Below are 13,470 nucleotides of genomic sequence, written 5' to 3'. Positions count from 1 at the left end.
TCCGCAGGCGCGCGCTCATGAACCCAGCGGTAAAATGATGTTCGTTCAAATCCAGCTCAGACATGACATAAATCTGTAGCTTACTATACTTGTTGTAGCCATTAAACAATTATTATAGCCTAATATTATTGTTTAATTTCATCTGATTATGATAAGCTATAAGTGCAAAGATGCGAGTGGGTCAGAAATTATTTTGGTGGTTATATTTATTTTAATATTAAGTTTTGTTTTGTAAAAAGCCTTTCTTTCATTTTGTACAAATTGTCTCTTAATTTTAATAAAGGTTTCTTTGGCAAATTGCATGTATTTAATTAATAAGAAGCAAATAAGTAGCCTAGACTATGAGGTCGCGGAAGCCATCGCTTTCAATTATCATGAACTGGAGCACGTCTCAAATAAACTGAAACTCAGCAGGCTCGCCTCACAGACATGAAAAATATGTAGCCTAATATGTGTATAAACTAAAATATTTAAATGGTGCAGTGTTTAGAACACACACGGTAAACAACCAGCTCGATACAGATCACGACGATGGGCATGAGCGGGATGTTAAAGTTTAAGGTTTTTTTTTTTTTTTACCTCATACTGAATATGATCAGGGGAAAGCACATTTAAAAAAGGTAGCACTTATTCACACACGAACTAATCGTTCTCTCTTATGCATTCAAAAACATCTTGTAGTGCTTACCTGCTTACAGTTATCAGTAGCCAGCAGGTAGCCTCTACAGTTATTATATTATTATGTTATATGATTTTGAATGAGCAGAAATCTGTATTGATCCGTAGATAAAACAAATGCTTTATTATAACAAACTTAAAACCATTTGTGTGTTTTGTTTATTAAAATTTCAATAAAACGTGTCTAATAAACTTAATTCAATAAATGATTATGAATTAGATTAACTTAATTTTATCATTAATTCGTTAAAATGTTTAAGAATAATAGAGTCCATATGTAGTAGACGGAGCAGCTCATTCACAGAGACAGAACAAGCAGATCATATATTCATATAGCAATGTTTTGTGCTTTAATATTCACAGACCATGTCGCGATTTGTTTTATTCTAGGCCTACAGCTCTACTTTCGAGTCTTCCGTTCATCCATCAGTTTGCGTGTATTACGTGAATTCTACGTTATAATGTAAAGTTAATGTTCATGACTGGATACCGGGATTCCCTCTGCATCACAGAAATCAATCAGCCTAAGTTATAAACATACCTTTATCTGCACAAAGGTATGTGTTTCCGAACATGTTCTATGTGTTTCTTCATTTGCATCCATTTTGTGCAAATTTGATATCCTCCAGGACAACACCACGTTATTTTTTTCTATATCCAAAGTATTTCCATACTAGCCATGGGTTAACGACAGCGTTTTGCTTCCATCTGGGTCTGCGTCACTGTTCTCTCCTCCTATTCAATATAGTCGTTTCCAGAACGCTTTTTTTTTCCTCCCCTCTTTGCATCAATGATTTATTTTTACTCAGTAATGGATGTGTTTTTAAAATGTAGTGAAGTACAATACTTTAATCCAAATGTACTTAAGTAAAAATAAAATTACAGATTTTTAAAAATACTTAAAAAAGTTAGAAGTACACAGAAAAACTACTCAACTACAGTAACGCGAGTAGATGTAATTTGTTACTTTCCACCTCTGGTGCTAATTAATCATGCTGAAAATATTAAACAAGCTTATATTAAAATACACCAGAACTGTTGACATTTGGAACAGAGCCATTGTATCTCAGTGTTTGAATAGTGACTCATTGGCAACCACACATAACATCTGTCAAGTGTGAGGCACGGTACATGGATGTTAATACTGTACCTGGGGAGAAACACACTCTCAACAACGTAAAAGTCTTGCATGAGAACATCTCTGTCTGGTTTGGAGGTCAGATTGCCGACTGTGTACCCAATGCCGAGTTGGATGGCTCCTCTCAAGGCTTCAGCTGTAGGCTGAAGAAAATGAATGAAGAACAGGACTCAGATAAAGGGGCAGAAGAAACAGTCAAATAATAACACGTACAGGAAAAGTAATCATCACTGTGCACAGATAAAGGTTGCTCCTATCAGTACTACTGTAACAACCCACATTGGAGGAAGTTATAGTTATAGGAAGTTGAGGCATATGGCCATGATTAGAGGCCTGGCCATGCATTTACAAGAAGACATTTACTTAAACTGGTAGAATGTCACAACATGAGGTAGTAAATGGTAAATTAATTCACCCTTCGCCATGAGTTTGATTGACAGGCCACCTGACCAATCACATCACCAAATGCAGTGTCCGACAAAGAAGTCAGGAGAGTTAGTAGAATAACGTCTGTGGACTTGAACTTGAAAAATTGTGTGTACTGACGTCTTTCCGCAGTTCAAAGAACATTTTTTAGTGTTCAATCATGTTAATCGGATGCTTATCAATGAACTAGAAGGTATAGATGATTGGTTCCCAAGCAGCTTTAACTGAGGCGCTACAGCAATCACAGCACATTAAAAAGCCACAAAACGTTATTTGTTGTTTAAATTTCTTTAAAAATGACAACATTTTAAAGTTGAGACTTTGTTTCATATTAAAAAAATTACTTGCTCTGTCCTGTCTGTCAGGACGTGACTTCAGTGTCCTCTTTTCTCCGTGATGTGTTTACTCTACTGAGAGCATGTGTTTGTTGTGAGAGCGCCACGGGTTGTCGGACATTGCAACAGTAACTAAAGGAGGCGGGTCTTTGCGAGCGGTCAATTATAACTTTTCCTCCATTCTCAATAAAACAATATATATATATATATATATATATATATATATATATATATATATATATATATATATATATATATATTTATATATATATATTTTTTTATTATTTATTTATAGAACATAATAGCATCAAATTATGTGCAACTTTTTTCACCTATTCCTGCTGTCCAGTTATTTCTGTCTTCTTTTTTGTTCTAGCTATTTCTATCCCGGAATTGACAAACATTGTCCCTAAACCCAATAAGCCATTTTGTGGGCAAATATCCATTATGCTAATATCCTAATATCTCTTATATCATGAGCCTCTTGTCCATGGTACACATTGCATGGCACATGGCTATAGTTTAGTCACTGTTATGTAACAGTCAGTAGAAAAACAGCATTTAAGACTACAAGTATGACCAATCAGATTGGAATATGCAAAAACCAAATCCTACTAAATCCCAAAAGAGCTCACAGCACAAACGTGATATTGTGCTACAGAAAAATATGTTGGGTTAAGCAAAAATGATGATAACTAATTAATTGATTTATCCCTGATAAGTACAGATAAAACATAGTTCTAGTATGCACACACCTTTTTGTGGTCTTTGCCCCCAGTTTTCTGAGGTTTTCCCCCTCCGGTCTCTTCTGCCGATGAGCTCATCTATTATTTCAAGTAAAAATGCAAAATACACAAAAATTACAATTGAAAAAAACTGTTTTAAGGAAAAAGAAAGAGAAAATTAATATAACAATATTGTACTATTTAATTAAGAATATGTGAAGGTAGCTTTAGCTGTGAGCGCTGTGCACATTATCACACAGGAAATGAAGTCATGTGATCTTCCTGTTCTTGGTAAAGTTCAAAGCTGCTGATGCAAGAGATGCAACTCTAAAGCAGCTCATTAGAAATCCGAGAACCATGTTTCCTCCTGAGACAATTTAAATGTTTCAGTCTGACCGTACCTTTATGATGCAGCATATGTGGTATTTAATCTCACAGAATTTAGAGAAGCTGCAGTTCTGCTTATTGACAGGAAAGGAGGAAACAAAGGAGGGAAAACACATACAAAATTAAACACTTTTCCTCTTTATACTGCAGCGCTCTATACAAATAAAGCTGTCAATGGCCTCAGGGAACATAAAAGCTGTTTGTCTATATGACATGCTACAAAAACATGTTCAGGTCTCAATTCACCCAAAAGTGTGGAGGAAAGGTACTCAACTGTCAATAGACAGACAAATAATAGATAGATAGATAGATAGATAGATAGATAGATAGATAGATAGATAGATAGATAGATAGATAGATAGATAGATAGATAGATAGATAGATAGATAGATAGATAGATAGATAGATAGATAGATAGAAAGATAGATAGATAGATAGATAGATAGATAGATAGATAAATATAGACAGACAGACAGACAGACAGACAGACAGATAGATAGACAGACAGACAGACAGACAGACAGACAGATAGATAGACAGATAGACAGACAGGCAGACAGATGATAGATAGACATATAGACAGACAGGCAGACAGATAGATAGACATATAGACAGACAGGCAGACAGATAGATAGACAGACAGAGGATAGATAGACAGATAATAGATAGACAGACAGACAGATGGTAGATAGACAGATAGAAAGACAGATAGATAGACAGATAGAGGATAGATAGACAGATAGACAGACAGGCAGACAGATGATAGATAGACAGATAGAAAGACAGATAGATAGATAGATAGACATATAGACAGACAGACAGACAGACAGATAGATAGACATATAGACAGACAGGCAGACAGATAGATAGACAGACAGAGGATAGAGAGACAGATAGACAGACAGACAGATAATAGATAGACAGACAGACAGATGATAGATAGACAGATAGAAAGACAGATAGATAGACAGACAGACAGACAGACAGACAGACAGATGATAGATAGATAGACAGATAGAAAGACAGACAGATAGATAGATAGACATATAGACAGACAGGCAGACCGATAGATAGACAGACAGAGGATAGATAGACAGAGAGAAAGACAGACAGATAGACAGACAGATGATAGACAGACAGATAGAAAAACAGACAGATAGATAGATAGACAGACAGATGATAGATAGACAGATAGAAAAACAGACAGATAGACAGATAGACAGACAGATGATAGACAGATAGAAAAACAGATAGAGAGACAGATAGACAGACAGATAATAGATATACAGATAGAAAAACAAACAGATAGATAGATAGACATATAGACAGACAGACAGATAGATAGACATATAGGCAGACAGATAGATACACAGACAGAGGATAGATAGACAGATAGACAGACAGATAGATAATAGATAGACAGACAGACAGACAGATAGATAATAGATAGACAGACAGACAGACAGATGATAGATAGACAGATAGAAAGACAGATAGATAGACAGGTGTAAACAGTGTCCAAGTGACAAGCTGTTGTACCACTAAACGTAAAAGGTGGGCACATTTTTTAGACAGTATAGCATTCTCCTTACCTTGTAAACCACTCTGTTGGGGGTGCAGTGTCAACTCTGAGGTTAGAGTCACTGCATATCCAGCCGAAAATGACTCCTGGCGTGTGGTACAAGAGGAATAAATAGAACATGAGTAGGTGCCAGGGGTCTTGTCAGTGACTGATACTGAAAGTGAAAGACATTAAGGTTGTGCTCAGGCAAAGGAAACAGAGTGCTACTGAAAGTAAACAAAGATGAAAAGAATATGTTTATGAGAGTAACGGAATAAGTGAGTGCTCAAAGCTACTTATGCACACACAAAACACATGTTAAGTTCAGCTAATGCGCTGTGTGAGGCTCAGTCGTTCCAGAAATGACAGATCACATGCCCACACACCACAGAATGTTATGAAACAGACTCTGCAAGATATTCAAATCCAACGGATGATGCTCTCAGCCTATTTCCTGTTAATAAACTGATGGCAGCACCACTAAACAAACGTGTTTCTGTGCTATATATCCCATGTCGATGAGGAATCGCTGTAAGAGTTCCTAGTTAGAAAGCATCTCAAATGTTCCCATGTTATAGCATTACACAGCTGCAAGAGAACCATTACAGGTTTTGATTAGTCTACAGACATGATTTGATGTTGAAAGCTCCTTCTTTGACGTCAATAAAACTCAAGACACCATATTTGGCAGTCTATGATACAGCAATAGAAATGAGAAATGAAATGTACATACCTCGACTAACTGCAACAAACCAACGCGGCAACTAGTTGGGAAAGTGGTTTAAAGTTCATTCTGTGCTGACTGGCTCTAGAGTAGCCTCTAATATCAAAGAAGACGGATTTGCAATTAATCATGAAATCTTTCCTAAGACGGCCCGTTTCTCAATGCCCTGCCCACAAAACAAGCAAATAATCGTAGCCAAGGACGTAATAATCCTGATTCCCCACACATGGCCAGTAAGGCGCAAGGAGGATATTGCTTAAGGCCGCTATTGTTTTCACGGCTTTGCTGATTTGCTCATATCTGTGTCAGTGCTGCAGATGATCAGATATACAAGGTACAAAGTTATGAACATTGCACTTTATTATACTTTGTACATTATAAAAAGTCACAAGCTTTTATGACCAACTTCATTTTACTTTGTATAGGTAGGCATGAGTATTCAATTGTTTTCTCTTTTCTTTAAAAAAAAAACTGCTAAGAACTGTATATAAAGACGCAAAAAGAACAACCATAATATCAACCAAGTAATATTATTAGTTGTGCTTGCTACAGACATTATACGAATGATGGGTCAGTGCTATTTTTTTGTCTGGATATATACATTTTTCCGTTCATGTGTACAATGACTTGATCAGATCTCTTCTATTATGAGCGTGTTTTGAATTAAAATAGTATTTTTATTTATTTTTGTTAATTGATTGGAGTTTCAACTTATAATGAAGACATTCTTGAAATTTAAGTATAAGAAATTCTTACATTTCAAAATGTAAGAATTAGTTTTGTATAATTCTTCTTTTTTTAAGAATTCATTTAAATATTTTGGGGGGTGTATTCAACTATCTAAAAAAAAAAAAAAAGAAACAAAGAAAACATTTATTTGCAAATTGCTTATTAGCATTTTTAAAGCCTCAGAACAAAAGTCCTGCTGTGCAACAGAAACATGCAGGCAAACATGCACCCGCCTTTTCTTTTAATTCAGACTTTTATGTAATGCCCTAGCAACCATCCAGAACACCCTAGCAACCACATAGCAACACTTTTAAAGTGGGTCCAATCGTGCCCTTTTATAGAGTCTCAGTTTTGTTTTCGGGGTGTGCTAGAATATGCCTTCACGCTTGATTGGTCAAAAAATAATATTTTTCACATATTTTACATGATTACAGCACCTCTCAGACTGGCCCGAACTCGGCGTTTAGTTCCCCATTTAAAGCCCCTCCTTTCAAAATACGAAATGTGCTGTGATTGGTTAGCTGGCCCAATGTGTTGTGATTGACAGTGCTTAGCGCGTGTTTGGGAAATGTCATGCCCCTTACCATAACCGCAAGCTCTACTCAGATGTAAATATTAAAGCTACACTGTGTGATATTTTCCCCCATCTAGCGGTGAAAAGGTATATGACCTTCTAGTGAATAATAGTTTCTGTTCCTCTCAATTCTGATTTCGTTTGAACTCCTACGGTGGCAGATTTAGTCCAAGATTAACCTGGGAATCCCCCTCTTCACATTCGACACGGTGCCATCGAGTGTTAAAACGCGAAAGGCAAAGCTTGAATTTACGGATATGTCCCTCTTTGGCTAATGTACTTTCAAGATGGAGGGGTAACATGGCGACCGGCATTCGAACCCCTCACCCGTATGTATTTTCAATGGCATATTATAAACTTACGAGAATACTTTATTACTTGAAAGAAGTAAAAATACATTAATGAGCAAGCACATATATTTTTGAAAGAACTAAGTGTTTTTAGCTAAGAATAAACTAAAAAAGTTGCACAGTGTAGCTTTAAAGATATTATAGAGGTGTCAATTTCAAACTATTTCAAAATTAAGAATGTTAACAAACAAGAGGATCGGCCAGAACAGATTTCATGCACTGACTTTGCAAGCACAAATTTCACAGGACGTTTCATAGTGGTATGCATTTTTTTCCCTTTAGGTATGATTTTATACATCATTTGTGACCCAGGAACACAAAAGCAGTTATTAAGAATGAATGATATAATATAATATAATATAAAATATCTTTTGAATTTCCATTGATGTATGGTTTGTTAGGACAATATTTGGCCGAGATACAACTATGCAAATCTTGAATCTGAGGGTGCAAAAAAAATCGAAACATAGAGAAAATCTCCTTTAAAGTTATCCAAAATCCTTAGTGACGCATAATACAACTATTAATACATTTTTAATATATTTATGGTAGGAAATGTACAAAATATCTTCATGGAACATGCTCTTTACTTAATATCCTAATATGATTTTTAACATAAAAGAGCATCGACCATTTTGACCCATACAATATATTTTTGGCTACTGCCACAAATACCCATGAGACTTTATGACTGGTTTTGTGATCCAGGGTCACATTTAATCATATTTGTCGGAAAACTATGGTAATACAAAGAGTATTCGATCTCAAAACCAACATAGCGACAGCAATGTCTTTTCTAATGCAGCTCAACCAGGCCTCGCACCATTTTTGTGTATTCCATGGGCGGAGATTATTTAAATGCATAACATTATGACTTCACAAACCCCGGAGAAAAAGCGCTATAGTCCAAAGGAGTCGTTCGTTGTAGTTCTTGGAAAGTGAATTCTGTTAAATAAAATATCTCCCTTTGGAAGTGGACTTTGAGCGTTGTAACTTTGCATATCTTTATATGCTCAAACAGCAACATTACACTAACTAAAGTTGAAAAAGTAAAAAAGCATAATAGGACCCATTTAAGAAAATTTTAGGAAAACTCTGCTTCCTTATTAGTATTACATAAATGTTCTCACAGCTTGTATAAAGCGTTATACATAAGGTAAGTGAATGTGTCACAAGCTGTTACAGGTGCTGTAAGGTCATAAACAAGTAGTTTCATAATGAGCATGGACTTGTTAAAGATCAGAATAGCTAAAGAAATGTTGCTTTACACAACAAGAGACCAAAAGGATTTCGGTTATCTAAATATGACTCAGAGATTTAACAGCAGTTGATATAACTGTTCTCAAAAGGCTTATTGTGAGAAATTAATAGCAGCTCACTTTCAGAAAAGCAACATGATCTGTGGCTTTCCCAGTTTAGATTTCCCGACCCTTAATTCCAACTCCCATGACCCACTGATTGCATAACTGATATGGAATGACTGGTGAACAAGCCAGTACATTATATGTATGGGTAGGCTTTTTAAAAAAAGCCAATCTATAAATCTCTCATCACCCTGCTGGTTACACTGACAGATAAATGGACATTTTCCCGGACAGCCGATTCAAAAACTGGATGTTCTTTAGTCTCAAGGGTCTAATCGTGTTCTTCGCGCAGGAAACAAAGGGTTTGCCAGAAATAAGGATATTTGCAAGCCAAATCACAGGATGGCAGGATCAGCGGGGCTGAAATTTCCTCAAATCCTACAACGTGCTCAATAATCTAATATTTTAAAACTATCCCAGCATAATTACAGCCTCACACCCGGCCTGGGGTGAAACAATAGGTCTTTATTAGTGGGGAGAGGCGTGGATGCGAGCACAGAAGTGTAAAGCCTGTTTGCATTTGGCGTGGAGTGAGGGGAACGCAAATGACACATGAGTCACGACATAAGCTGTCACATGACCCGCTCAGATCGCCTCTGTAAACACGAGGCAGCTATAAAACAGAGCACTTGTCTTAGAATTAAATGGAGAACAGTGACCAACGAAGATAATACTAATGTAAACAATAGCGTAAACAGGACATAGAAATTAAACGGAAGAAAAAACTTTTGGAGATCAACTGAAGCCTTTCAGTGGCCTCTGTTTAGTCTGATGTTATGCATTGTACGTATGTCGATGCACATTAATCAAACCGTAGTACATTTTCTTAATGGGATGACGCAACTAACTTTCTTTTTCCATGCATATACTACAGCTATATAAATGTATAATACATCTATGAATGATTAAGCTTATTGAGAATCATGCCTACATCCTTCTCATACTGTAAAAATTGAAAATGTGCAATTGTTACATTACATCCTAAGTACAAGAACTGAACTGATCAAATGAAACACATTTTTTACAGTAGTGCACAATCTGTTTTACAAATATTTTGAAAAGTCAAAGTTGAGTGAATATTGTGCAAAATAAATGGTGATTTCAGGAATTTAGTACCCATCTCATATTACCCCGACTAAAAAAATTACCATTCTTGACCAATACAAATGACCAATATTAGTGTTTATAACTAAAATATTTATTTGTGCACATCATTCTTTTTTTAAATTGTATTATTCTTGTGTCCCCATAATCTTTAATCAAAATAACTTTTGTTTGCAGCATTTCTTCTCTTGTTCAAGAAGCGGTTTCACTCAAATACACATCATAATAGGAAGAAAAGATTCTTGCAACTAGTTTCATTCTAGCTTTAAGCTGCTATTATGGTTCTCCTGAACTCTGTTTGGCCAAGAGCTTTTCTATAGTCAGATATGTTTGTATAGTGGCAGAAAATGTGTAAATGACCATTGTTCCTCAAATGCAGTCATTCTGTGCTCTTTCTTTTCTTTTCTGCAAATCAATATTTAATGTCCATGTCTATAGTGTTCATTTGATAAGCAGCCAACATGTCATAAGGTCATTATCAAAATAATAATAATAATAAAACAGACAGACAGACAGACAGCCAACCTTCCTCCCAACTGATATACGGGGTTTATTTTGTAATAACTGTCTGACTAAACATTATCGCATAACGTTACATATTTGGGTTTTAGTACTCATTCTGCCTGATGTCATTTCAACTCTCACTGTTAATGGTTAGCTATAGGCTAGTACAATGTGTGTGTGTGCGTGTGTGTGTGTGTGTGTGTGTGTGTGTGTGTGTGGTGTAATTGTTTAAACTTAGATATTGTGTCCTCCTTGCATATTAAATTATTGCGTATTAGTTTATAATAAGATATCAACCATCAGACAGGCTACCCTCCTCTCTAGGCACCGACTGTTAAAAAAAGGTTAACACGTTATAGTGGTCGAGCACTATTAGTTAACCTTGTAATGTCCAATCCACCATATTACTAACGTCAGCCTGTGATAGAGCATTCATTTCTTTAAAATTTTAGAAGCATAATATGCAAAGCATCCGAGGCTCAGTGCGCAAATGTTTAAGCGTTTGAGGAAGTACCGCTCCCTCAGCACCTAACGAAGGCTACTGAACCAAACCACTTTTCCTCAGAACAAAGTGCAGTCAGTTTAGTCATTAGATTTTTAACGGACAGTGTTAATAAATGTAAAATACGAAATGACACTTGTTGTTACGCGGCATATAAATCTCGTTTAACCTTTTAATAACAATTTGGCTACAGTGTGCCAAGTTATTGTTAAACGTTATGAACAGTGTTTCTCTTTACAATGATCATTAAACTGTTGTGAGATTAAATGTGAATGCCAGATCGTAACTACATTAAAGCAGGCAATAATGAAATATAAGATAAAACTTACCGTCAGTATGTTTATGTGAAAAAGGTGAAAGCTGTAAGTACTAAATGTATTTCATTAAGCCATGGCTTGTTTCTCAGTGACATTTGAGAGTGTGTAGAGCTTTAGGTTTTGACTGTCAAACTCTCTCCGCCCACGCGCACGCGCTCGTGTTCGTGATACGCGCGCGCAATGCACAGGATTTATAGCCTACCTACACTGTCATTTTAACGGGAGAAACACTGTCAACGTGTATGTGTGTGTGTGTGTTTATATATATATATATATATATATATATATATATATATATATATATATATATATATATATATATATATATATATATATATATATATATATATATATATATATATATATATATATATATATAAAAATAAATATATTCCACTGTTAGTGATAAGTATCAGATTAGCTCAAGAATAGTGTATAGAGAGCTTCATGGAATGTGTTTCCATGGCCGAGCAGTTGCATCCAAGTCTAACATTATGAGTGACAAATCAGATTTCTGTCTGGCAATCCAGTGGACAAGTCTGGGTTGGTGACAAGGCACTCACCATTCCTGAATGCAATATGTGACATGTTCCACAGATGAAAAACTTATGCAGATAAGTTTTGTTATAATAGTAATAATGTCATTATCTTTTTATTTTTTTATTTACTATTTTGTTGTCTACTTTGAAGAACTGGGATGACCTGGGTCTCAATCCGAAAAAGCCTGACTTCAGAAAACAGTGTTCACATCATTCAAACTAACCAAATTCTAGCATCAATGGGACCAGAGTACACAACAAAAATTTGGTTTTCCTTTGGTTTTCTGAATGCAACCTTCTTCTCACAGACCTGACAGATACAGGGCAGTCCGTAAAGGTCTAGTGGAGCAGAACAGCATGAAAGGCACCACATCCTGCATGACCCAAACTTCTCCCAGTCATTCCTGTCACAGATGATCCTTTTGGAGACAAGAATCAAGGCTGTTCTTTCTGAATTAAAAAGACCAGTCTCATGAAATTAGTGTGATATGTTCATGTTTCCTGACACAAGTCAGGAACGACACTGAGAAACATTATCATTGGAATCACTTTCAGTATTTTTTTTTGTTCAGCTGATGAACGATAAAAACATTGACATCCAATCAGAATCCTTACAAATTTTGAGATTTTAAAGCAGCAGACAACAAAACTGCTGTCACAGATTTAAGCATGCCATCAGGACAAGCCAATATAACCACTCATTCACTCTCACCCAAACACATTTACATTTAATCATTTAGCAGATTTATCCAAAGCTACACAATAACCCACAATAGGGCAACAATATGTAAGCGCTTTAAGTAGTCCCAGTTAGTTCAGAACAAGACATGTAGCAAGGTTTTTATTTTTTTATAAATTTTATTAATAGAAAATAAATAGTAAGTGTTAGTATTAATGGGTCAAGTGCTGACAAAAAAGATGCATCTTCAGCAGTTTCTTGAAAATGGCTAAAGACTCAGCTTGGGTTGAGATAGGCAGGTCATTCCACCAGCTTTGAACAGTAATGGTAAAAGGTCTATGAAAGGAATTTTTGCGCCTCTTTGTGATGGCACCACAAGATGTTCAGGGCCTGATCCTCCTAATGTTGTATAAGGCAAATCTACAGGACCGGGCAGTTCTGGTCTGTGAAGTTTAACTGATCATTGATCACAACTTCAAGGTTCCTGGCTGTCCTGGATGGAGCTATGGTTGACCAACCTAGCTGAATGGAGAAGTTTTGATGAAGAGTTGGGTTGGCTGAGAACACAAGCAGCTCTGTAAGAAAGGTAGAGACTTGAATGAAAACGACTTGTTCAAGTATTTTAGCTATAAATGAAAGAAGGTATACTGGTCTGTAATTATCTAGAAGTGCTGGATTTAGAGTAGGTATTTTAAGCAGTGGGATTACCCAATCCATCTTAAATTATGTGGGGAAGGTACCAGTGTGAAGAGAAGTGTAGATGATAAGAGTCCAGATAAAACTAAAGAAGAAAATGCTTGAAGGAGATGAGTCGGTATAAGACCAAGCAGACAG

General features: G+C 36.0%; 1 protein-coding gene across 3 annotated transcripts in view; it reads right to left on the bottom strand.

Moving 5' to 3' along the window:
* Positions 1-11,561, bottom strand: part of pip5k1ba (phosphatidylinositol-4-phosphate 5-kinase, type I, beta a) — a 34,834-nt gene extending 23,273 nt beyond the window's left edge. The window contains exons 1-4 of one of the 3 annotated variants that reach the window (XM_067433639.1): positions 11,431-11,561; positions 5,282-5,357; positions 3,333-3,401; positions 1,829-1,959 (exon numbers count right to left, since the gene is read on the bottom strand). In XM_067433639.1, the coding sequence (XP_067289740.1) occupies positions 1,829-1,959; positions 3,333-3,401 (200 nt within the window). In that variant the 5' untranslated portion in view covers positions 5,282-5,357; positions 11,431-11,561. Of the gene's footprint in view, positions 1-1,828; positions 1,960-3,332; positions 3,402-5,281; positions 5,426-5,983; positions 6,426-11,430 lie in introns of those variants that run through there. The other 2 variants (XM_067433640.1, XM_067433641.1) reach the window with 2 other exon arrangements.
* Between the last annotated feature and the right edge of the window lie 1,909 nt (positions 11,562-13,470).

This window comes from Pseudorasbora parva, chromosome 23, assembly GCF_024679245.1.
Source record: "Pseudorasbora parva isolate DD20220531a chromosome 23, ASM2467924v1, whole genome shotgun sequence".
In the NCBI taxonomy this organism is placed as follows: Eukaryota; Metazoa; Chordata; class Actinopteri; order Cypriniformes; family Gobionidae; genus Pseudorasbora; species Pseudorasbora parva.
Note: the sequence above shows the minus strand (reverse complement) of the source record. Positions and strands in the feature narration are given on the sequence as shown.